At 36.5% G+C, this 26730-nt stretch overlaps 1 protein-coding gene across 2 annotated transcripts in view; it reads left to right on the top strand.

The window, feature by feature from the left end:
* The window catches only part of VPS13C (vacuolar protein sorting 13 homolog C), a 175869-nt gene that overhangs the window by 91075 nt on the left and 58064 nt on the right, over positions 1-26730 (top strand). Inside the window, exons 37-49 of one of the 2 annotated variants that reach the window (XM_086321316.1) lie at positions 1166-1322; positions 2717-2796; positions 3279-3338; positions 4016-4172; positions 5807-5923; positions 9014-9117; positions 9813-9980; positions 11308-11612; positions 12762-12909; positions 15639-15789; positions 19286-19398; positions 24578-24747; positions 26082-26329. In XM_086321316.1, coding sequence (XP_086177442.1) covers positions 1166-1322; positions 2717-2796; positions 3279-3338; positions 4016-4172; positions 5807-5923; positions 9014-9117; positions 9813-9980; positions 11308-11612; positions 12762-12909; positions 15639-15789; positions 19286-19398; positions 24578-24747; positions 26082-26329 — 1978 coding nt within the window. The remainder of the gene's footprint in view (positions 1-1165; positions 1323-2716; positions 2797-3278; positions 3339-4015; positions 4173-5806; positions 5924-9013; positions 9118-9812; positions 9981-11307; positions 11613-12761; positions 12910-15638; positions 15790-19285; positions 19399-24577; positions 24748-26081; positions 26330-26730) is intronic. The other variant, XM_086321318.1, reaches the window with a different exon arrangement.

The following is a 26730-nucleotide window of genomic DNA, read 5'->3' as shown; positions in this document are numbered from 1 at the left end:
GAGACAGTTCAGGCAAGCGGTTATCATCATGCCCGGCCAAGGCAGGTGGTTTCCGTCCTTGGTGCCCTCACAGTAGGAAGAGGGCATCTAAGCAGTCTGAGAGGATCAGGGAAGATTTCCTGGAGGAAGTGAGATTTGGGTTGCATTTTTAAAGAGTAATAAAATGGAGTCTGAGAAACAGGATTCAGGAAGGGGACTGGGACAAGGTAGAGAGAGGAACCAGACATAAACATGTTTATATGAGGGAAAGCATCACACAGAGGGACTTGGAAGAAAAAAATTTCCCCTAAAAATCCCTTCATCGTTAAACAGTTGTGTAGAGGTTATATTCTGTCTCTGAGTTAAGCATAATAAATTTTTAAACAATTGAATGCTACTTTTAAAATCTGAAATATATGCTTTGAAACAAACTTCCTTAATGTTAAACGTCTGCTGTTTTTCTGGTGATATTAAGTTATTGAAGATTTTTAAGCTTTGATAATTGAAACGTTAATAGATGAATCATTCTATTTGCACGTGGGCTTCATTAACATATGTACATAGAAAAACCCATAAGTCCTTTTTAATATCATTTGTGATACATGTAATTACAGTTGTCTTTGCGAGGACAGTGATTAGGGTAAGAGGAAGCAATTTGCTGATAATAGGCATCATCTGGAGAGAGTTTTGGTTTTTGCCATCCAGAGAGAGGGGTCTACTGGCAGCCAATGGGTAGAGGCCGGTGATGCCACTGAACAGCCTGTAGTGCTTGGGACTGCTCCTCCCTGGAAAGGATGACCCAGCCCCAGATGTCATTGGTGCCAAGGTTGAGAAACCTTGCCTTAAGTGTAGTTTAAAAATTGATTGTATATCTCAGACTTTGAGATTTAGTCTGACACCATCCATCAGACTAGGACTTCTGGGAATTAGGTAGAACCACTTTTTTTTTTTTTCCTAGCTGTCTTGAAATCCACTAGAATATATTGGCTGTGCTTTAAAAATCTGAACAGGTAAGTGTGCCTCCAAAGTAAATAACCCTAGGCAATTTCCAGACACAAATAGAAGTGCACATCTTTACATTGGGTGAATTTTTTATTATATTACTCTGGATGTAACAAATTGTTAACTTATATCTTCATTGTATATTAGTGAAATAGTTTGTGGTAATACTGGTATCTTTTTCTAGGTTGTGATTACTTTGATGGAAAAAGCAGAAAAGAAAGGAAGGCCTTTACATGAACTAAATGTCCTGCAGCTTGGACTGGAAGCTAGAGTTAAAGCCTATGACCTGACTGCTGAAGCTTATCTAAAAAAGATTAGTATGCGATGCTTTGAGTTCACTGGTAAGTATGAAGTGTAGTCTTTGTAAATTGTGCATGTAATAGACAGAGGTCCCTACCTTTTTATAAACTTTAAGCATATCTTTTAGTGTCACTGTAATTATTTAATTAGTTTAAATTTATTACATTTAGTAGAAAGTAATTTAATATTTAAAAATTAAAAATTCATTATCTATGTAGTAATTGATCATAAAGTAAGTCTATATCTAAATATTTAGCACAAAGTAGAATATATCTAAAAGAAGAATGAGGCCTATGTCTCTAGTGTCTATATAAAACACTTCAGAACTTGTAAAAGGCAACATTATAACTATTCTCTGTGAACTGACATATTAGGAAATCACAACCCAAGTACAATACTCAGGTAGAGAGCCCAGGGACCCTTTTTGAAAGGTGAGTTAGTTTACTAGAAAGTAAATTTTTTGTTTGATTTTTAAATTTATTTTTAAATTACAGCAGTGTTTTTTTGTTATATTAATATATTAATAATATTAATATATACTTGTAAAAAATAACAAGCAATATGAAAATATATAGAGGAAAAAGTTTAGCATTCTTCTGTAGTCTCTTCAACCTTTCAAATTCACTTTCTAAATTGCACCAAAGTAACTTTTAAAGTTAATACAGGTATTTAAAGTTCATTGGAATTCTATGGGGTCACTTTAAGTAAAGCAGACTTGTATTGAGAATAATCCCTAGTTTAAGTATTTTTTAGCTTTGTCCTTTAATATATTCTTATTTGTTGAAATAAGTAATACCAGTAGTACCAAATATTATATCATTTGTAATTGGCTAGTGCTGGTTTTTTGTCTTTGTGGAGTATCTTGGATTTTATTTCAAAGCCAGTTTTACTGAGATATGATGCATATAGTAAAAGTCACCATTTTTAGCATACAACTCTTGAATTCTTTAAAAATGTATTTTCGTGGTTTATTTTTGCCTGTGCTGGGTCTGCGTTGCTTTGCATGTGCTTTCTCTAGTTGGGGTGAGCTGGGGTGGCTCTTTGTTCTGGTGCAGGGGACTTCTTGCTGTGGTGGCTTCTCTTGTTGCAGAGCACAGCCTCTAGGTTCAAGGGCTTCAGTAACTACAGCCTGCGGGCTCCGTAGTTGTGGAATGCGGGCTCTTGGGCACTCAGGCTTCAGTAGTTGCAGCACATAGGCTCAGTAGTTGTAGCTCAAGTGCCCTAGGGCACACAGGCTTTAGTTGCTCCACAGCATTGTGAAATCTTCCCGGACCAGGGATGGAACCTGTGTCCTCTACACTGGCAGGTGGATTCTTATCCACTGCACCACCCAACTGTTGAGGTTTGGGAAATGTATATGTTGTGTATCTGGCTGATCTGTTTTTAATATATTTGAAATATCTAAAAGACTTCATGATCTCTCTTTCTCTTTTAGACTCTAAAGGAGGACCTCTTCACATTATTAACTCTTCCAATGTAACAGATGAACCCCTTCTGAAAATGTTATTGACAAAGGTACCTAGTTTTAGTTCTAAAATTCTTTAATATTTGAATGTATGAAGTTACATAGTTCCCCCATATTCAATGTCTCAGTTTTTTCCCCTAAAATTTTTTATTCTAAAACTGGTTGATTATAGTGCATTATGCAAGCATCTGACAGTCCTGGATCATTTCAGTAACCTTCAGAGTTAATCGTATGTTTTTGAATAAGTGGAAATATACAAAGTGCCATTGTAACTTGAAGCAAAATATAATCCACATGCACTAGCATTTTCCCTACCTTTAGCATTTCCTCCTAGTTTGGGATTTTGCTTTTACAGAATGTGAGAATTACTTATGTGGTTGTGTTTTTGGCATATTCTTCTTTGCTTTAAAAAATATATTTATAGTGTTTTCATAGCATGCTTTGAAAAGTAAAGACTATATGTATATATATTTTGCACTGTGTGAATTTTTATTGTTTCCAACCTGGTGATTTAATCCTCCATTATTTGTAGGCAGACACTGATGGACCAGAATTTAAAACCACTCATGACAATACCAAACAAACACTTGAGGTATGTCTTTTCTAACTCACTGTAAGGCTAGGGTATATGTTAATGATTAAATATAGCTTCAAAGCCATCTTTAGCTGTGAGATTGTGAGTTCTAAAATTAGAGTAAGAGTGGTAATGATAATAGATCTAATCTTGTAGATGGAAGAAATGAATATAGAGCTGAGATAAAATTATTACAAAAGTTTATTTGATTTCCTAAAAGACGATTTGTTTCCCACGTACAAATTAATGATTCCTTGTTGAGGACAAAATAATACATTTTTAAGGGAATTTTATTTACAACTCTTATTTGACATCCTATTAATGGAAGCATTAAGCACTTGAATTGTTAACTGACTTTAGGATTAGAAAAAAAATTAAGGGTCAGGCAGAAAGTATGGCTCAGTACAGACATTGCCTGGAACCTTCTATAAGGGGACTGAGCTAAGGCTGATAATACTTCTAAATCTTTACTTAAAAGCTATCAAGTTCTGTTGAAGTTAGAAGTATGGTCATGTGTGGAAGTTGGCAGTGTTAGTTTATTGTCTGATAAAGGATTAACAGAGTAATAGTGAATTCTTTCTCAAATAAAAAAGGTCCTTGGTTGAACTATTCTTGGGCTACTTGTATATGTTGAAGTTTGACATAAAAATGTTTCCATATCTGAAATTTGCCTCTCTAATTGTTCATTATCTTAGGTTTCATTTTCATCTTTAGACTTAGTTCTTCATTTGGAAGCTTTACTGTCCTTCATGGATTTTTTGTCCTCTGCTGTTCCATCCTCTGAACCTTCTAAGAAGGACTCGGAGCTGAAACCACTTATGGGGGAGTCCAGAAGTATCATTGCCAAAACTGGTATTAACTTTTGAGTCATGGTCTCATACTTTCTACCTGAACTTTAATAATCATATGTAATAACTGAACTGAACAGAATAACTTGTATTTTTAAGCTAAGATAACCATTTAGCACCTTAATGTTTCCAGTGCTTTAACAGATTATGTTGGTTTCAAAAGAAAGCGGATTTTACTCTTATGGTATTGATATAAATTTAGTGAGAGATTTTAAATATGTGTTTAATATTAATCATGTATTTATATTTGATTCCACTGCCTTGCTTTTTCATGAAATAAAGTCGTATATACTTTGCATTGATGTGCCCATAGCCTTCACTCTAGTGAAAGTGAGAAAGGAAGAAATTAAAGTATGATCACAGTCATGCATAGTAACAAAGGCCCATTTCAGTCAGTTAAAACTACCTGGTACTCAACAGATTTAAGCTTTGCAAGACACAAAAGGAATAATCTCATGGAAGAGACAGACTCACTTTGATTTCAAACCAAAACTGGATTTAAGTCACATAGAGATATGGGCACATGCCATGACTTGTGCCCTGAAAATATTAGATGTAGTATAGCCTGAGTGAATATGTGCCTATTTTTAAGTCAAATATTACTTTAATTATTTTTCTTTCATATCATATGGTGTGAGTATCTAAATATCTGGTCATTTAATTTTCAGACCATAATTGGTTGCAGTATCTATATTACTGGCATCTTTAAAGTATAAAGCTGTTAGTAATATTAGATCTGATACAGGGAGTATTTAAGCTCACAATAAACTATAAAAAAATCCTAATCCAAAGAAGCAATATTCTAGTTATGCTGTGTAGCTGTTCTTTTATGGTTTGATTATGCTACTTTAAATTTTAAGGGAAAACAAACAAACTCTTTTATCATCTTGGTGATTAAGGACTGATGTCCCCATACTTTTACAGTTTTATAAGAAACATTGTTTCCTTCAGTCAAGACACATCTCTAGGAAATTATATGTTATATTTATCAATCCGGACTTGAACTAAAATAGATTAAGGGAATCCATTTGATTGTGATTCTTAGACATGTACACAGACACAAATACATATTATAAAGTAGCTTTTTGTTCCTTAACTTTAGCTCTTTATGTTCATTTCTTATAGACTTTATCTTAGGATTCTTCATGGAGAAACAATACAGTCTAGAGAAATTGGCTGTATAGTTATTAACATGTATTGTATGTGTCATAGTTAATAATACATATTTTTACTAATTTACCATTTCAGTTTTTCATGAAATACTTTTCTTTGATCTAATATATGATGTGAAAAGAAGTTCCAAATCAAAATTTATCTCTATTAGAATCCTAGAATTCTATTATAGGGATTTTTCTTTTTTTTCTAGGAGAAAAGTTATAGTAAAGTTTTCCATCTAACAAAATTGTACTTACCAGGTGCTAATAAAGGTTGCCTTTATTTTTAATTTGGATGGAAAAATACTAGTTTTTGTCTGATTGGCATTTGAAAATTGATTTAAAAATAATATTATGTATAATCTTAATGGAGACCTTTTTGGTTCTTCACAGTTCATATTGTACTTCTAGTGAATTTGAGATTATTTTATGTGCTATATCTTCTTTACATTTTGCTGATCACAAGGATTTTGTTACTTTTCAGTATCCAGCAACTCTTCTCAAGACGATGTGTTTGATTTAAAGGTCACCGCTAAATTAAATGCATTTAATGTTTTTGTCTGTGATCAGAAGTGTAACATTGCAGATATTAGAATACATGGTAAGTACTTATTCCTTGGTGTAGGTACTTTTGTTTTTACATAGACCTTCAGGAAGAATGAGCTTGTTGCATGGTAGATTTCTCATGGCTTGTCTTTTTTTTTCCCCCAAGATTTCAGTAACAGTTAGTAAAATTATATTTTTTCCCTCATCTGATTGGCTATTCCACATTCTTTGCATTTCCGTGTAAATTTTACCATTAGCTTTCCAACTTCACAGTTGTGAGAGTTGGACCATGAAGAAAGCTGAGTACCAAAGAATTGATGCTTTTGAATTGTGGTGTTGAAGAAGACTCTTGGTTCCTTGGATTGCAAGATCAAACCAGTCCATTCTAAAGGAAATCAACCCTGAATATTCATTGGAAGGAACAATGCTGAAACTGAAGCTCCAATATTTTGACAACCTGATGTGAAGAGCCGACTCTTGGAAAAGACCCTGATGCTGGGAAAGATTGAAGGCAAAAAGAATAGGAGACGGGAGAGGATGAGATGGTTAGATAGCATCACAGACTCAATGGACATGAATTTGAGCAAACTCCAGGAGATAGTGTAGGACAGAGGAGTCTGGTGTGCAATGGTCTGTGGGGTCACAAAGAGTTGAACATGACTTAGCGACTTCAAGGACAACAGCCAATTTCAACAAAAAGCTTTGTAGTATTTTTTTTTTCTTAGCCTTGTAGTATTTTAATTGGAATTGCATTGCATCTGTAGACCAATTTAGGGAGAATTGATATCTTAATGATATTGAGTTTTCTCATTCATTAACAAGATACAACTTTCCATTTTTTAATTTTCTAAATGGTAAACTTTATTATGTATTTGTTGTTTAGTTGCTAAGTTGCATCTGACTCTTTAGGGACCTCATGGACTGTAGCCCGCCAGGCTCCTCTGTCCATGGGATTACCCAGGCAAGAATACTAGAGTGGGTTGCCATTTCTTTCTCTAGGAGATCTTCCCGAACCAGGGATCAAACCCGTGTTTCTCAGACACATCTCCTGCATTGCAGGCAGATTCTTTACTGCTGAACCACCAGGGAAGCCCTATTTATTTATTTTTGAAATATTTTATTGGAGTATAGTTGCTTTATAATGTTATGTTAGTTTCTGCTGTATAAAAAAGTGAATCGGTAGGCTTCCCTGGTGACTCAGTGGTAAAGAATTAGCCTGCTAGTGCAAGAGACACGGGTTCAACCCCTGTTCCAGGAAGATACCACAGGCTGTGGAGCGACTAAGCCATGCACCACAACTGTTGAGCCTGTACTCTGGAGCCCGGGAACCACAACTACAGAGCCCTTGCACCAGAACTACTGAAGCCTACGCACGTCCATGCTTCACAACAAGAGAAGCCACCACAATGAGAAGCCCTAGCATTGCAAAGAAGGGTAGCCCCTGGTCAACGCAACTAGGAAAAAGCCTGGGTGCAGTAGTGAAGACCCAGCACAGTCATTAAAAAAAAAAAAAAAGTGAATGAGCTATAAAAAGTGAGTGTGTTAGTTGCTTAGTTACATCAGACTCTTTGCGACCTTCTGGACTGTAGCCTGCCAGGCTCCTGTGTCCATGGGATTTCCCAGGCAAGAATACTGGAGTGGGTTGCCATTTCCTTCTCCAGAGAATCTTTCCAACTCATGGATTGAACCTGGGTCTCTTGCATTAGCAGGCAGATTCTTTACCATCTGAGCCATATGTGTACATATATCCCCCTCCCTCTTGAACCTCCCCCCCACCATCCCACCCCTTTAGATCATCATGAGTCATCTTTGGGTTTATTTATATTGAAGACTCCTGCAAACTTTTCAGAGATATGCTTTGAAATGTTAGAAGTAAATTTGTTATGGTTCATGACTGATATAAGACATTTGTTATATTTTAAAATTTTTTTCAGAATAAGTCTAAGATTTAGTCTCATGTTCTGTTTGCATTTTCAAAATAATATGAGTTTAAACTGAGAAATGAATAGCAGAGCATCTCACTGAGTAAAGAAAATGTCATTGTCCTATGGCCCTTGCCTTTTGTGCATATATAACATCAGTAAAAGAGGTTTCTAAAAGAAATTTTATAAGCTTTACTCATCATCAGCCTGATAGAAAGATGAGTTCAGATTATACCATGGATTCTGGAACAGCCTGTCAAGGTTCAAATTTTGGCTCTAAAACTTACTGGTTGACCTTGAGCACGTTAATTTATGTTTCCATGCCTGAGTTTCCTCATCTATAAAATGGACATTGTTATAATAATTATGCATGGGATTGTTGTGAGGATTAAGTTTGCATATTTGCATATATTAAGAAAAATGCCTGTCATGTACATAATAAGCAGTTAACAGGGGTTAGAAAATCAGTTCCATTCAGCAGATACTACTAAGGATCTGTTTATGGGTAACGTGGTAATGATCTAGGTTCATTTTTGGGGTTGAGCTATAGCCATTCTCCGATTCACTCTGAGAAGTGTTTTTAAAAATCATGCCTTTAGAAATCATGAAAATGACAAACATTTTTTGGAGAGAAATTGTGTTTTGGATAAAGTTTATTGTAGAAAAAATAGTATTTATTCATCAAATTATATTTATTCATAGTTTTCAGATTAATAGTTTTCATTATATAATGTTTATAAAATGACTGTTCAACGTATGTTAGGTGTTGTCCTAAATGACTGATTTTGATCATGCTAATGCCCAGGATACTTGTTTTTGGAGACCTGTGATTAATTGTCTTTGAAATTTGATTACTTTTGTTTTGAAATTTCCACAGATTTTATGGGTGAGATGCTTCTAGCACTTGAAGATATTGTAATATTTAATAAGTATCTCATACATAGTAGTTGCTACCTTTGGAACTTCCCTGGCGGTCCAGTGGTTAAGATTCTGTGCTTCTAGTGCAGGGGGAGCTGGTTTGATCCCTGGCTGGGGAACTGAGATCTGACATGCCACATGGCACAGCCAAAACATTTTTAAAAAACTATTAAAAACTAAGTTGTTACTTCACATATGTCTAATAGTAATTTTATCTGTTCTCTATCTTGGTAGTATATTATTGAATTTAAATAACACTGAATTAGTTCACTTGGATTAGATTAAAAGTGTTGTATTTCCCACAGGAATGGATGCCTCTGTCTCTGTGCGGCCAAAGCAGACCGACATGTTTGCCAGACTTAAGGATATCATAGTTACGAATGTTGATTTAACATCCATTCACAAAAAGGTAATTAAAAAAATGTGTTTCAGTATTGAAATTTATTTTTGTTTTTTTGTGTCTGGAGATGTCTTTAATCATTTGTTCAGTGTGTATGTAGTATCTGTCATGTGTCAGGCAATTTGTTGGGAATTGGCCATGAATATGGTCATTGTCTGCTTTCACATTGTATATGGACTGCTGCTGCTGCTAAGTCGCTTCAGTCACGTCTGATTCTGTGCGACCCCATAGAAGGCAGCCCACCAGGCTGCCCCGTCCCTGGGATTCTCCAGGCAAGAACACTGGAGTGGGTTGCCATTTCCTTTTCCAATGCATGAAAGTGAAAAGTGAAAGTGAAGTTGCTCAGTCGTGCCCGACTCTTAGCGACCCCATGGACTGCAGCCTACCAGGCTCCTCTGTCCATGGGATTTTCCAGGCAAGAACTACTGGAGTGGGGTGCCATTGCCTTCTCCAGTATGTAGACTAGATGATGTGTTAAAGTAATTTTTGACCAATTAAGTGATTGATATCTCCATTGATAAACCTTTTTCTTAGAGATTTAGGAAAATGTTATTGTCAAGTTAAATGCTTTTTTAACTAGTATTTTGTTGAAGCTTGGATATAAATGATGCTTCTTTGTATGTCAAGGACTCTGTAATAAGAAACTGTGTAATACAGTGATACAATTCTTTTGATGTAATAACGAGTTAATTTAATACTTTTAGGCTGTCTCTATTTTGGGAGATGAAGTCTTTAGGTTTGAAATGACTCTTTATCCAGATGCCACAGAAGGAAAGGCCTATTCTGATATGTCTAAAGTAGATGGCAAACTTAGTCTCAAAGTGGGTTGTATTCAGATTGTGTATGTTCATAAATTCTTCATGTCTCTTTTGGTAAGTTTATTTTAAAAATATATTTATTTCTCATTGAAGCCTAAATATCTTTGCCTGTGTATCTGAATCTAGATAGTCAAAATCTTTACTAAATAGGGTTGTGTGATAAACTCCTAAATGCTAAATAGATTATTACAGTTATTATTGGTTTGAACCAACTATGAAGGATCATTCTTTAACATAGTTACATAGTTTGAAAATACTTTCTGATGTTTGTTATGGCTTTTCAGTTTTAGTTGTTTTGAGAGATACCCTTAAAATATGGTTAGCTAAAAGAATCCTTTAAGGAGACCATTAGGCATTGGAAGGGCTAATACTGGAACTTACAGCTTTGATTATAATTATAATAAAGAAAGCCATAAAATTCTTTTAATTATTTATTTCCATGTAAGTTTCATGGAGTAATGAGTTTAATTTGCCTATACCTTTCTTTTAGCAGGACTGTTAATCAAAGCTTTCAAATCACACATTTCTATGTAAACCATGATGTTTTATTTTTCTGAAAAGTAATTTATTTGGAGGGGGATTAGTTAAATAAACAACTGAATAAGCCATCTGTGTTATTAATGGATGTGCATCAAGAATATCGCTTCCAGTTCTTTTCTCTTTTGGGAAAAGACTTTCTGTGTTTAGTTGAATTTGAGATGAATGGTATCTTACTCTAAATAAATAATTTTTGACTCTTGTTAGTGATAGCAAGATTGTAAAACTTAAGCACCTTTGCTCATGTTGAAGTACACTTAAGAAAAGAATCTTCAGAAATAAGCAGGCAAAACCTTAGTTTCTAAAACTAGACTTTATTCCTATGACCTAGAGGTACAGATTCAAAGCTACTTTGGGAGCCGTAAAGCTTTCTCCTCCACCTCTTTATGTAAATTTGGGTTAAAATGGCCAACATTCATGAGTAAAAGGGAGGTTTTAAATGAGTGAAAGGGAGGTTTCATGTCCATGTATGGCAGAAACCACCACAATTGTGTAAAGTAATTAGCCTCCAATTTAAATAAATAAACTTAAAAAATATGAAACAAAGAAAAACATGTAAAGCATTTAGCAAGTCCTCAATAAACATTGTTATTTTCACACACACAAAAAAGAATTGCTACCAAAATTTGTCAATAAATAATTCTGAAATACATAAAGTGAAGGGACTCTTGTTCATGTTAATATATCAGAGTGTATCTTTCTAAATTTTATTTCATGTACACAGTCATAAATAACATCTCTTTTATATCACCTCTTTGATTTAGCTTCACTTTTTTAAAGTTTTTCCTTTAAAAAATAAATCCCTGTTTTGGGGGGAACTCTAAATACCAGTATTTTCCCACAGAACTTCCTCAACAATTTTCAAACTGCCAAAGAAGCTTTGAGCTCAGCTACGGCCCAGGCTGCAGAAAGAGCTGCTTCCAGCATGAAAGACTTGGCCGAAAAGAGTTTCCGCCTTTTGATGGATATCAACTTGAAAGCACCAGTTATTATCATTCCTCAGTCTTCAGTATCACCTAATGCTATTATAGCAGATCTGGGTTTAATCACAGTTGAAAACCGGTTTAATGTAGTTTCTAGGGGACATCATTCTCTACCCCCCATCATTGATAAAATGGACATCCAACTCACTCAGCTAAAGCTGTCCAGGTATAAATATATAATCCAGTTGCATACTGTTTAGTCGCTAAGTTGTGTCTGACTCTTTTTCCATCCTGTGGCTATAGCCCGCCAGGCTCCTCTCTCCATGGGATTTCTCAGGCAAGAATACTGGAGTGGGTTGCCATTTCTTTCTCCAGGGAATCTTCCCTACCCAGGAGTTACCTGCATCTTCTGCATTTTAGGTGGATTCTTTACCACTGAGCCACCAGGGAAGCCCCAACTATGTATTACTTACTAGAAATAGAATTTTTATAGAATCATTGCCAGGGTAAAACACTCTAGTGGTTCATGGTTCATATTCCTTATTTCTTCTAATCATGAAACTTTGACCATTGATTTTTGGTTAGTGGTTGATAGTGATGGACCTCATAGAATCTATACTTTGTCTTACTAAATTTATGATGTGTTTTTTTACTCTATAAAAATTTCCTATTATAAGATTATTGTTAATACTCAATTTAGATATTTATTTATTTGCTTTGCACAGAGCTATACATGGACAAAGCCTTCTTAAAAATATAATAAAATTTAAGATTTATTTCTCGTTTCCAAAGCATGTCACATCTAGGAATTCTCAGTAAGCTATCTAATGGATTATCAAATCAAAATGGGAAGGTGTTGGCTCTGTTGGATGACAAGAGCATATTATTTGGTGGTTCAAATATGTGTTAGATGGCAGGCTAGAAATGACTATTATAATATGCTTGTTTAACTTCTAGGTTTGGTGAGCTTTTCCCTTTGAGTTTGGAGAAGTACTAATAGCATAAACCTAAGGGCCTAGTACAGCACCACTTTCTTTGTCCTTCAGAGATGTTTTAGGAGGATGTAACATTTGTTTGTATGACATTGGTTAGTAGCTATTATTAGTCTTTGGGAAAGATAGTAAATAGCGCAATAGTCATACTCATGCAGTTTGTTTCTTTGAAATCAGCATTGCATGGGCTTTGTTTTATGTAGCTCTGTTTTATAAACTTATCCTGATTGATTTTTGAAAAGAAGCATGTTCTAAAAGAATTCTGATAGCAGTCTTTAGTGTTTGGAAAAATGCTGTGTGGAAACTGGTACACATATGATGATAGTCTTCATTTTAAAATGTACATTTTAGAAATATAAAATACATTTTTAATTATCTTTCAGAACAATTTTGCAGGCTGACTTGCTACAACATGACATTGAAATTTTAAAACCAGTCAACATGCTTTTATACATACAGCGAAATTTAGCAGCATCATGGTATGTGCAAATTCCAGGAGTGGAGGTAAAAGGAAGACTAAAACCTATGCAGGTAAGTATGTGTATAAAATAATTGCTCGCTAGCTAGTCTTTTGTCATTGATCACAGTGTAGTTCTAGTGTACATCAGAAAGTGATAAAACGTTTAAAAGGGAATGCTTTGTTAACTGAAAATGAAGGTGTCGTAGTTTTTCACACTTTTGTTTATTTCTTATTAGTTGGATATTTGGTGAAGCCAGCAAGAACTCTGAGGTTGAAAGCTAGGGAGTCTACTGAGATTATTATTAGTAATTTTAGAAGATTCTGTTCAAGTTTTAAGACAAATAATAAAAGAAAAGTGATATTTTAAATTTTATGTAAAAATTTTTTTTGACCATGCTATATGGTGTGCGGGATCCTAGTTCCCCAGCCAAGGACTGAATCTGTGCCCCCTGCATTGGAAGGATAGAATCTTAAGTATAGACCCTCCAGGCAAGTCCCTATAAAGTGATACTTAGATACCACATCCAAAGCACCTTAAATAGTGTTTTTAATGTATAGAAACACGCTTTTAATTAGAAGAGCAGCCATTTTCAGTAGGTGAATATGTTTCATTGGTAAGCATATAAGCAGCAGTATTTTTAGTATTGTAGTTAGCAGGTCGTAGGTAGGCTCACAGGAAGAGATGATACTGGTCAAAGATGGTCACCCTAGTGTAGGAACCTTGGGATTCTTGTGTGCCTGTGTGTGAAACTGCTGAAGCCAAGCAGTAGGGGATAGGGAAGGAGGGAGTGACTAAACAGAATGTGTGGAAGATGAGTGAAAATTCGGCAGTGTAATGGGTTTTGGTATCTGTGACTATTTCAGAGTTAGTTCTAAGATATAGCGAGAAGGGTCAAAGGATCCGAGTTCTACTAGTGAGGATATTAAAATTGAGGCTTGTTATAGGAATGAGAGATCCCTGTCTGTGGTATGGATAAATATATAAAGAAGAGCATGTGTTTATTCAGAGTATTGACTTTTCTATTCTAGGATATAGTACTGTTCTCTTAAATTCTCCCTTGCTCAGATTAGATCACAGAACTAACATTGGATCCTTTTCAAATACTAGGAGGTGGTGAAGTTAGCTGTTCTTCGGGAGGCTATGCTATCTCAGTTGGTAGCACAAGTGGAAATGAATATAGAAAGAAGTTCTGGGAAGTTAAAGTGATGTCTGTTTTCTAAGGACTGGGACTTGGAGCAAATAAGAAATCCCTGGTCGTCATCTCATGCTAAAATATGTCCACACTTTCATTTAGGCTGGGAATCAGGTGTTGTCCTTGGGGATAGGGGCACAATTTGAGGGGCTCAGGGTACTGCAGGGTTCAGAAGAAAAGGTGCTGTGAATGCACCTGTTTGGATTTGGGTTGGAAGGAATGATGCTAAAGCTGAAGCTCCAGTACTTTGGCCACCTCATGCGAAGAGTTGACTCATGGAAAAGACTCTGATGCTGGGAGGGATTGGGGGCAGGAGGAGAAGGGGACGACAGCGGACGAGATGGCTGGATGGCATCACCCACTCAATGGACATGAGTTTGAGTGACTCCAGGAGTTGTGATGGACAGGGAGGCCTGGTGTGCTGTGATTCATGGGGTCGCAAAGAGTCGGACATGACTGAATGACTGAACTGAACTCAACTGAACTTCAAAAAGACCTTTTGGATCACTATTACTAGGTGTAGGTTATTACTGTTATTTAGTTGCTAAGTCGTGTTTGACTCTTGCAACCCTATGGATTGTAGCCCACCTGGCTCCTCTGTCCATGGGATTTCCCAGGCAAGAATACTGGATTGGGTTGCCATTTCCTTCTCCAGGGGATCTTCCTGACCCAGGCATCGAACCTGAATCTCCTGTATTGGCAGGAAAATTCTTTATCTCTGAGCCACTAGGGATGCCTCAGTATGTGTAGGGGAAATGCACAAACGATGGAAGGATGAAAAGGTTTAACGGGTCTTAGCAGCCAGTAGCATCTTTCTTTATTCTAGCAGCTTCATGTTGTTCTGCAGCCACTGATGAGGAAGATATTATTTCTCGAGTTAAGGAGGCTAAGAAACTTAGCCAACAGCACAGCTTGAGAGTGGTATAGTTGACACATATCTACTTGACTCAAAATCTCTTGCCTTTTTTTTTTTTTCTTTTTGTCACATATCCCCTTTTTATAAAGGTTGGAGATTAGCAAGATGCTCATCTTGGCCTGTGTTTTGGCTTTTAACAGTTCTGTGCAGATGGATTTATTACTGTTCTAGGAGGCATCATCTTGATAGGTTAAATGATTTAAGTATATGCAGACACGCATGTACTGAGAATAAGACTACATTGCAGGAGCGCATCTTTTTCCTTCTTGATGGAGACTGGAAACTGAACAGCATTCTTCCTATTTTGAGTTTGGGGGAGAGCAGACAATGTGGAGGAGGATGCCGGTACTGGATGAGAAGAGAGAGAAGCAGAATGGAGATGAGCTAGGGAGAGGGGAGAGGATCACAGGTCCAGAAAGAATGAGTTACAGTAACAGTAACAGTTAAGGCAGCAGGAGGGGCGTACCGGAAGCAGGGGCTTGGATATGAGTGGAGGCAAAAATCTGTCTACACACAGGAGTAATGTCTAATACTATACAAGATAAAATACTTTCATCCTGCTATTTATGGTCTCAACTCGCTTATTTTTTTTAGTTAGATGAACAGTTTATTTGACAGACCATAAGTTAAGACATAGATATTTTGCATCATTTATTGTTTTGTATTAACAGTAACCTATTGTGGTTTCTAGGTTGCTCTCAGTAGAGATGACTTAACAGTTTTAATGAAAATTTTGCTAGAGAATCTTGGAGAAGCTTCTTCACAGCCAAGCCCTACACAGTCTACCCAGGAGGCTGTGAGAGTCAGACAAGACGTTTCCAGTAGACCTGAGCACTTCATAGGTATAAATTGATGGAGATTTTTGCTTTGATTGTTGAAAAGAATTAGATGTTAATGTCATATTTACATTTAGTGGGTTTTTTAATTGTCCAGTGTAATGTGGTGTGAACTGATCCAATGCTGTATTATTTACTGTGGAAGATCAGAAGGGGCTGAGACTGCCTTGAAGTTCCCAGGGGAAAGAACTGGGCTCATTGCTCTAAAGGGAGGGCCCACCTCTTGTTGCCTGCATGATGCATGCTTGCCCTTTATTTGTGAAAGTTGAATTTGCCCAATTCAAGGGGCATTGAGGTAGTATTATTACGAACAAAGCTAGTGGAGGTAATGGAATTCCATTTGAGCTATTTCAAATCCTAAAAATGATGCTGTGAAAGTGCTGCACTCAATATGTCAGCAAATTTGGAAAACTCAGTAGTGGCCACAGGACTGGAAAAGGTCAGCTTTCATTCCAATCCCAAAGAATGGCAATGCCAAAGAATGCTCAAACTACCACACAGTTACACTCATCTTACAGGCTAGTAAAGTAATGCTCAAAATTTTCTAAGCCAGTCTTCAGCAATACGTGAACCACGAACTCCCAGATGTTCAAGCTGATTTTAGAAAAGGCAGAGGAACCAGAGATCAAATTGCCAACATCCACTGGGTCATCGAAAAAGCAAGAGAGTTCCAGAAAAACATCTATTTCTGCTTTATTGACTATGCCAAAGCCTTTGACTGTGTGGATCACGATAAACTGTGGAAAATTCTGAAAGAGATGGAAATACCAGACCACCTGACCTGCCTCTTGAGAAACCTGTATGCAGGTCAGGAAACAACAGTTAGAACTGGACATGGAACAACAGACTGGTTCCAAGTAGGAAAAGGAGTACGTCAAGGCTGTATATTGTCACCCTGCTTATTTAACTTATATGCAGAGTACATCATGAGAAATGCTGTGCTGGAAGAAGCACAGGCTGGAATCAAGATTGCTGGGAGAAATGTCAATAACCTCAGATATGCAGGTGACACCACCCTTAGGGCAGAAAGTGAAGAACTAAAGAGCCTCTTGATGAAAGTGAAAGAGGAGAGTGGAAAAGTTGGCTTAAAGCTCAACATTCAGAAAACGAAGATCATGGCATCCGGTCCCATCACTTCATGGCAAATAGATGGGGAAACAGTGGCTGACTTTAATTTTTTGGGCTCCAGAATCACTGCAGATGGTGTTTGCAGCCAGGAAATTAAAAAACGCTTACTCCTTGAAAGGAAAATTATGACCAACCTAGATAGCATGTTAAAAAGCAGAGACATTACTTTGTCAACAAAGATATTGTCCGTCTAGTCAAGGCTATAGTTTTTCCAGTGATCATGTATGGATGTGAGAGTTGGGCTATAAAGAAAGCTGAGTGCAGAAGAATTGATGCTTTTGAACCATGGTGTTGGAGAAGACACTTGAAAGTCCCTTGGACTGCAAGGAGATCCAACCAGTCCATCCTAAAGGAGATCAGTCCTGGGTGTTCATTGGAAGGACTGATGTTGAAGCGGAAACTCCAGTACTTTGGCCATGCTGGGAAAGATTGAGGGCAGGGCACGACAGAGGATGAGATAGTTGGATGGCATCATGGACTCGATGGAGATGGGTTTGGGTGGACTCTGGGAGTTGGTGATGGACAGGGAGGCCTGGTGTGCTGCGGTTCATCGGGTCACAAAGAGTCGGACACAACTGAGTGACTGCACTGAACTGCACTGAACTGAAGTAGTATACTTTGAGAGAAAAAGCAAAGTAGGGATGCAGCATAGTAAGAGCCCAAAATAATTAAGAGAGAAAAGGAACTGGTGTCATCCTCAGATGACTGGTCCATGAAATAGGAAGGTATTCTGGTTCAGTAACAGCTTTGCTTATCTGTCTTCACTGGGGAGTGATACAGTCAGATACAGAAGGGAATTTTCCAGATTATTAAAATTGTTATCTTTCAAAGGCACTGAACCTTTTAAATTCAGCTATTTTTAAAAGACAATCTTTCTAACATACAAGGTTCCTTTCTGCTTTCTTGGCCAAGTATATACAATAGTTTTATAATTTCACTGTTTTTCATCATTTAAAATTGTTATGTGAATATCATGTTTTGTTTTAGACTGTGAATAAGTTAGTATTTTCATGGCTAAAGTGAGATGGAGTGTTCCTTGTCCATTTAATAAATGACCCCAGACTGTTGTGCTTTTATCACGTTTAAGTCATTGACTGTTAGTTATGGCAGCAGTCAGTTAAGCTGCCAGTAACTATACTAAGCCAGCAGTGCTTCTCCTATAGTTAGGTCTGGTGTGTTTTGAAGTCATAAAACAAATGCCTGGAGCAGTGAGCAAAATAAGGTTTTTGGTTGAGGATAGTTATGAGCACTATATGAATTTAGTGAGGCCTCCCTGCATCTCTCCCCAGGCTGAGTTCATGCTGCCGTGCGGACAAGTGATAGATACGTAGGCTGTTGCTGTAGTCAGACAGGAATAGTGTACTGTATGGACGAATAAACTGCAGCAGGCAAGCTTTATGTGGTTAACAATCTCACTATATTCACCTGTGGTCAGTCTGTGTCCCTGGTTCAAGCTGTATAGTTAATGTGGCACTTGGGAAAACAAAACAAGTTCTGATGGAAAAACTACGTGGGAATGTAGCTTATTTTCGGGAAAGGGAAAGGGAAAAAGCCTGGCGTTTTCCAACTTGGAGAAGCCTTAATGTAGTTAAAGCTATGCTGTGCTTGCTCTTGCAGTAACATGTAAGAATAGACTTTCCTATAAATGACCAAAATAATAGAATCCATCTCCAAAAGAGACTGCAGAATCACTTTGTAAGCAGGATTGAAAGCATTATGTATTCTTTGTCTAAAAAGTTTCTGTCTAAAGATGAGGGATAAGACTGCATTACTTCTTGAAGTCTCTTTCACCTCAGAATTCCAGAGACTCCCTGTGCCACATTATATTTGAGGTCTCTTCAACTCTGCTTTTAAGTTATTAAAGGTAACTCTGCTTTTATCTATCAAAGGTAATGGATTGGATGTCATAGGTAATTAAAGATAGTGAGACATGAACTACACTAGCAGAGGATCTTTTACTGACTAGCTGTCTGCTCTTGGACAAAGTATTTTACTTTTCTCTGCCTCCAATTTCATAATCTCTTGAGAATAGCCTGTAACCAGTTAAGTGAAATGCTTTAATAATTATAAACTACAATTAAGTAGACTTGCGTTTGTAGGGCTTTTTAAAAAAAGTTGTCTTAATAGTCTTTGCCAGGCCATCTTTTTATTTTTAATATAGATAGTCTGTGTACATTTTGCCCAGTACTAAATATTTATGGAATATATTGCTATTTTTGTTCATTGTTTCATCATGATTTAAATAATTCTTGAAAGTATCATATAAATTTAGAATCATGCATTATTATCCTAGCTTTATGTATACAAAATATGTATAAAGTCATATACATACTTAAAAGCTTACTAATTTTCATATTTATGTTTGAACCATTAGAACAAGAAGATGTGACAGACCCCAAGCTTGCTTTGGACCAGAGTGTCACTCTCCAGTTTGACTTTCACTTTGAATCTCTTTCTATTGTACTGTATAACAATGATACCAGCCAGGTATGTAGTTAATGTCTATATCTAGGAGAAAGTCCTTAGCTCTTGATATTCAATTTTAGAATATTGTCATTTTTTTGATGTGATTCTTCTTCTTAAGGTTGATCTCTGTTAAATTCTATTTGGCCTACAGAGTATGCATTGGTCTTGCTCTCTGTTTGCACTTTGTTAGTGTTTTTAATCTTTCTAGGCTTAGGAAAACTTTTTACTTTTTTCCAAGTAATATCAGTGCTAAAATATTTAGACTTAGCTCTAGGAGAAATATTTTATATGTGGATAATTAGCTATATGTACAGTTTTACTACATAGCTATATATACATGCATATTTAACTATTTAAGGAAAATAATTTAGTGGCTTTGGAACCTTAGAGGGTTATTTTAAAATTTATGATTATCTATGATATATAAGCATTATGTTTTCCTTGAATAAACTTTTTATTTATTAGATGATATGTTAAGGATACTGATGAGTGAATTGAGGAACCAAGGTCTAGTGTCATTATGATTTGAACCACATAATATGTCATTGATTTTTTTTAGGAAGCTTTTTTATATAGTGTCTTCTAATAAATGTTTTTTATTATATCAGTTGATTAGTATCATCATAATACTCATGCATATAATATAATAATACCCATAATAAGCACTTATTGTAAGTATTATATCTATTGTTTATGTCCATGTATATGTTTTGTTATGTTTCATATTATAAGAGTTATACAGTATTCATATATTATTACCGTTGGACCTTGAGCCAAGTATCTGTCATTTGTGCAATTCAGTTCAGTTCAGTTCAGTCGCTGAGTCGTGTCCGATTCTTTGCGACCCCATGAATCGCAGCACGCCAGGCCTCCCTGTCCATCACCAACTCCCAGAGTTCACTCAGACTCACGTCCATCGAGTCAGTGATGCCATCCAGACATCTCATTCTCTATCGTCCCCTTCTCCTCCTGCCCCCAATCCCTCCCAGCATCAGAGTCTTTTCCGATGAGTCAACTCTTCTCATGAGGTGGCCAAAGTACTGGAGTTTCAGCTTTAGGACCATTCCCTCCAAGGAAATCCCAGGGCTGATCTCCTTCAGAATGGACTGGTTGGATCTCCTTGCAGTCCAAGGGACTCTCAAGAGTCTTTTCCAACACCACAGTTCAAAAGCATCAATTCTTCGGCATTCAGCCTTCTTCACAGTCCAACTCTCACATCTATACATGACCACAGGAAAAACCATAGCCTTGACTAGACGGACCTTTGTTGGCAAAGTAATGTCTCTGCTTTTCAATATGCTATCTAGGTTGGACATAACTTTCCTTCCAAGGAGTAAGTGTCTTTTAATTTCATGGCTGCAGTCACCATCTGCAGTGATTTTGGAGCCCAAAAAAATAAAGTCTGACACTGTTTCCACTGTTTCCCCATCTATTTCCCATGAAGTGATGGGACTGGATGCCATGATCTTCGTTTTCTGAATGTTGAGCTTTAAGCCAACTTTTTCACTCTCCTCTTTCACTTTCATCAAGAGGCTCTTTAGTTCCCCTTCACTTTCTGCCCTAAGAGTGGTGTCATCTGCATATCTGAGGTGATTGATATTTCTCCTGGCAATCTTGATTCCAGCTTGTGCTTCTTCCAGTCCAGCGTTTCTCATGATGTACTCTGCATATAAGTTAAATAAGCAGGGTGATAATATACAGCCTTGATGTACTCCTTTTCCTATTTGGAACCAGTCTGTTGTTCCATGTCCTTTACCGTGTTGTATTCATTTCTGCTATATAGCATAGTGATTCAGTTATACATACATATATATATATATATATATATATATATATTCATTTTTTACATTCTTTTCCTTTATGGTGTATTATAAGATATTGAATATGGTTCCCTGTGATAGACAGTAGGACCTTGTTGTTTATCCATCCTATGTATAACAGTTTGCATCTACTCCTCCCATACTCCCCATCCTTGGCAGCTACAAGTCTGCTCTCTATGTCTGTGAGTCTGTTTTTGTTTTGTAGATACGTTCATTTGTGTCACATTTTAAGATTCCACATATAAGTGATATTATACGGTATTTGTCTTTCTGACTTACTTCACTTAGTATGATAACCTCTAGTTCCATCCATGTTGCTGCAGATGGCATTGTTTCATCCTTTTTGTGGCTGAATCATATTCCATTGTATTTATGTACCATGTCTTCTTTATCCATTCAATGGTTGTTTCCTTATCTTGGCTATTGTGAATAGTGCTATATGAATATAGGGGTGCTTGTATCTTTTCAAATGTATTTCTGTCTGGCTATATGGGCATGTGATCGCTAGATCATGTGGTAACTCTATTTTTAAATTTCTAAGGAACTTCCACACTATTTTCCATAGTGGTTGCGCCAGTTTATATTCCCACAAACAGTGCAGAAGGGTTTCCTTTTCTCCGTACCCTCTCCAGCAGTTTGTTATTTGTAGACATTTTAATGATGGCCATTCTGACTGGTATGAGGTGACAGCCTTAATTTCTAATGTTTAACGTTAATGTTAATAAAAGGTCAGAAAATGATGTAATGCAAAATGAACAGTTAAATATATTCTTCATTTCGATTAAGGTACTATTATTCTACTGGCTGCCCAGCCTTACAATCCTGTTGTTTTCTTTTACTTCCTTCTTTGTTGACATTCTTTATTCATTTGGACACCAAGTACTGTCAGTTTCAGTGAATTTCTGTTCTTTCCTGGAAGTTCTCACTGCTGCATCATTTGAGGCTTCTTAGCTCACACAGTACTGCAGTGGCTTCCTTGTTTGTTGTCATTCAACTTACACATTGGCACAAGTTCAGGTTCCTCAATGTCATGTAGCCATTTACAGATTCCCATTTTATTTTTTTTATTTTTTATTTTTTTTTAAATTTTATTTTATTTTTAAACTTTAAGATTCCCATTTTACTTAGAAAACAGTCAGTGTTACATTATGTGAATTTTAACTTATTAAAAAAGAACATTCAGTTCAGTTCAGTTCAGTCACTCAGTCCTGTCCGACTCTTTGCGACCCCATGAACCGCAACACGCCAGGCCTCCCTGTCCATCACCAACTCCCGGAGTCCACCCAAACCCATCTCCATCGAGTTGGTGATGCCATCCAACCATCTCATCCTCTGTCGTCCCCTTCTCCTCCTGCCCTCAATCTTTCCCAGCATCAGGGTCTTTTCAAATGAGTCATCTCTTCACATCAGGTGGCCAAAAGTATTGGTTTCAGCTTCAACATCAGTCCTTCCAATGAACACCCAGGACTGATTTCCTTTAGGATGGACTGGTTGGATCTTCTTGCAGCCCAAGGGACTCTCAAGAGTCTTCTCCAACACCACAGTTCAAAAGCATCAATTCTGCACGTAGCTTTCTTTATAGTCCAACTCTCACATCCATACATGACCACTGGAAAAACCATTGCCTTGACTAGACAGACCTTTGTTGACAAAGTAATGTCTCTGCTTTTTAACATGCTGTCTAGGTTGGTCATAACTTTCCTTCCAAGGAGTAAGCGTCTTTTAATTTCATGGCTGCGATCACCATCTGCAGTGATTTTGGAGCCCCCAAAAATAAATCCAGCCACTGTTTCCACTGTTTCCCCATTGTTTGCCATGAAATGATGGGACCAGATGCCATGATCTTTGCTTTCTGAATGTTGAGCTTTAAGCCAACTTTTCCACTCTCCTCTTTCACTTTCATCAAGAGGCTCTTTAGTTCTTCACTTTCTGCCATAAGGGTGGTGTCTTCTGCATATCTGAGGTTATTGATATTTCTCCGGGCAATCTTGATTCCAGCTTGTGCTTCCTCCAGGCCAGCGTTTCTCATGGTATACTCTGCGTATAAATAAGCAGGGTGACAATATATAGCATTGATGTACTCAGTGCCTCCAAATCGTCTACATCAGTAACCATACCAGAAACCCTATTATATTGTGATTAGTAGATGTGTCATTGGTTATTTCTATTAAAAGTTACAAATCACAAGTTTGTGAATTATCTGTATTTTTGTAAATTAAAGACATTGCAAGTTTCCAATAATAATTTCGTTCTGACCCATTTACATGCATTGTACTCTTGAGTAAGAGAAGATAGACAGTTACAACCACGGTGCCAAGAATTGCCCATCAGCAGCACCTTTATATCAATACACTCACTGGTCTGTAGTGAGCAATTACTGCTAAACTGAAAATCCTACTTCCCCAAAGATTTTCTCTCTCTGTGGTTTATTTATTTATTTATTTTTTTGCTTGGTTGGTTAGGTTTTGTTCTTTTAGTGTCTCATCATACCTATAGAAATTTGAGCTATGTGTTATGGTGTGGAATACATATTGAGGTCGTTTTTCCTTAAAGTTTAAATCTTGAGGGTTTGAGACCACAGTTAGGCCTCCACATTTCTTTCTAGACTCTTTTCCCTACTTTTCTTTTATTGAAATATTCAAGCCTAAGATGCCAGCCTGTACCTTGTGCCCCCAGAGCATCTTGAATTGTTTGCTCATGTTCTTTCTCCATCTGGAATGCCTTCTACCCCTCTTAGCTTGATTCCAATCACTCTCTGAAGTTCAGTTAGTTCTCACATTCTTCATGAATTTTTCCCAGCCCACAATTATCTCTTTGACCCTATGAGCTTTTGCTGTTTTTATTCTTTACCTAATCTCTTAATATTCTTTGTGGAATATAGGAAGATGTAAGTATGAGTAGATAAGTGACAATGTATCATTTTTTATTTATTTACAAATTATAGCATCTCCTTGTGATGTTCTTTGTAATAAATTTCCATTTTATTTTTTTCAATTAGAGTATAAGCTTACTAAGATCGTGTACCATGCTTTATCCTTTCTCATAAAGCCTTTAGTTCCTATCACAGAGTGATTTACAGAAGAGCCCATTAAATATTTATAAGTTAGAGTGATTGATTGACAGTTTCCCGATTTTCTTTTTGCATTGAACTGTAAATCAGAAAATTTTATGTATTAACCCTTGTTGAATATGAGCACACACACTTAGGTATGTATTTGCATGTGCATATACAGTCACAAACATGCATATTTTTCTTTGTTCCAGTTTTAATACCCATACTTTAAAAATTTGCTTTTAATCTCTGAGTTAAGAAATATGTTTAAAACTAATTACATACACCTGAAGATAATTGATTCTTTTGCTTGAAAAATGTACCCCAGGAATCCAAACTTGCATTTCATAATGATAGTTTCCGGCTCGGTGAACTCAGGCTACATCTTATGGCCTCTTCAGGGAAGATGTTTAAGGATGGCTCAATGAATGTCAGTATTAAACTTAAGACCTGCACTCTTGATGATCTCAGAGAAGGAATTGAGAGAGCAACATCAAGGTTTGTCATTTCTCAATTTGCTGCACATATAAAAGGTTGATGCGCTTGGCATTGTTACCAGGCATTGATTGCTTGGCTTCAGATTGTCAGAAGGGATCTTTTGATTATCATTTTTGGGATTCTATTCCTTGGAATTATCAACGTAGGTCTTTGGTCATATTTCAGTTTGAAGTGCTTCAAGAAATAGTGCTAATTTCAGGTTCAGTTGCTTTTATGTTTGAATTAAAGGGAAGTTTAATAATATTGTCTTAAAAGTGGGAACTAAGAAAATGTAAGAATTTTAATAGTGAAATTCATGTGTGTGGTTCATTAGTGGTACATTTTTGTAAATTGTTTTCAGTAGGCAGAATCTTTTTTCAAAAAAGCCTTCAATTTATGGATCTTTTGTCTTATTTATTTTGTATATATATTTTAAAACAGTTCTGTAAAATTTCTTTAAAAGTTTTAGTAGATCAACTATACTTAAATTTAAAGAAAAGACTCTACAGGATTAAAAAAAGTTTTAGCAGAAATGGAATCCCTAATTTTCACATTTATCAACTCATTTTTGAAAGAGTAATTCATATCACCCTATTGGAAAGTGAGAGACACGCAACTTTAGTGGCCTAATAATATTTTTATTCCTTTCACAAATAATGAGATACATAATATTTTGTTCTTGATTATTTTTGGAGAAAAACTGTTCTGCTGCTTGAGCCCTTTGTCTTTCTAAGAGATGAATAAATGAGGGAAGAGTGCTTTCATGCATTCAGCTTTTCTAGTTTGCAAACTTTGTGTATTGGCAAGGGTGCCTAGCCTAGCAGTCTAGGCGAGGGTGATAAAGACCATGCTTCTGTTTCATAGCCTGCTTTTTGCAGCATGCTTGAGGCTGTGTGGAAACTGTCATTGCAGACCCTTGATGAACACTGCCAGATTTGAATTACATGGACTAACTTGGGAGTCAGTTGTATCGAATGATCTTTGGAGATAAATTCCTTCAAGAAGGTTTTATTTTATAAAATAAAGAGGTTGTCTTTTAAATTTTGTGGGGCTACAATAATGTGTTTTGCCAAACTTCCTTTCAGTGGTCATTGATTTGTTTTTCTAGTATTGCGTTATAATTATAAAGTGCTCTTATGATTACTTATTACCATGAACCTTGGCTGTGGAGATTAGGAGACCCTGTCTTGGTTGCTGATTAGCTAATTAGATTGCAGTTAACACTGATCTGTTTTCTATACAGGTTGGAAACTGAAAGGTGAAAGAAAAGCTATTACAAGACACTTAGAAAATTTTTCATCTTTTTAAGTGTTTTAGCAGGAATAAAATATTGAATGTACATAAATTTTTTTCAGAATGATTGATAAGAAGAATGGTCAAGAGAACAACAGTTCTATGATTGACATAAGTTACCAGCAAGGCAAAAATGAAAGTCATATTGATGCTGTTCTTGACAAGCTGTATGTATGTGCCAGTGTGGAATTCCTGATGACTGTGGCCGATTTCTTTATCAAGGCTGTACCTCAGAGTCCAGAAAATATGACTAAAGAATCACAGATTCCACTGAAACAAACTGCCTTAGCAAAAATCAAGATGGAGAAAGGTTAGCAGAATTTATTTGTCACAGATGATAACTTGTCTTATATTATACCAGAATTGCAAACAGGAAAAAAGAGAAATGGAGCATTTAAGAATGTAAAATTACTCTTTCAAATTTAAATATATTCAGAAGAAAAACCTTAGTAAGTGTCAATTTTTGAGAGAGAGGTAGACCCCTAGAGAAGGAAATGGTAACCCACTCCAGTATTTTGCCTGGGAAATTGTATGGACAGAGAAGCCTGGTGGGCTACTCTGTCAAAGAGAGTCAAACACAACTTAGCGACTAAACAACAGGAATAGAAATGTGTATTGGATCAGGGGCCAAGAAGCCTGTGCTCTGGTTCCAGCTCTGCCATTAACATTTCTTTTCTCTGTTAAATTGTAATTGTCTAAGGTCATGCATAT

This window comes from Bos grunniens, chromosome 10 (assembly GCF_055505025.1).
Source record: "Bos grunniens cultivar Pamir isolate PY7600 chromosome 10, Bosgru_T2T1.0, whole genome shotgun sequence".
In the NCBI taxonomy this organism is placed as follows: Eukaryota; Metazoa; Chordata; class Mammalia; order Artiodactyla; family Bovidae; genus Bos; species Bos grunniens.
The sequence above is the reverse complement of the archived record's forward strand: the minus strand, read 5'-3'. Positions and strand labels throughout refer to the sequence as shown.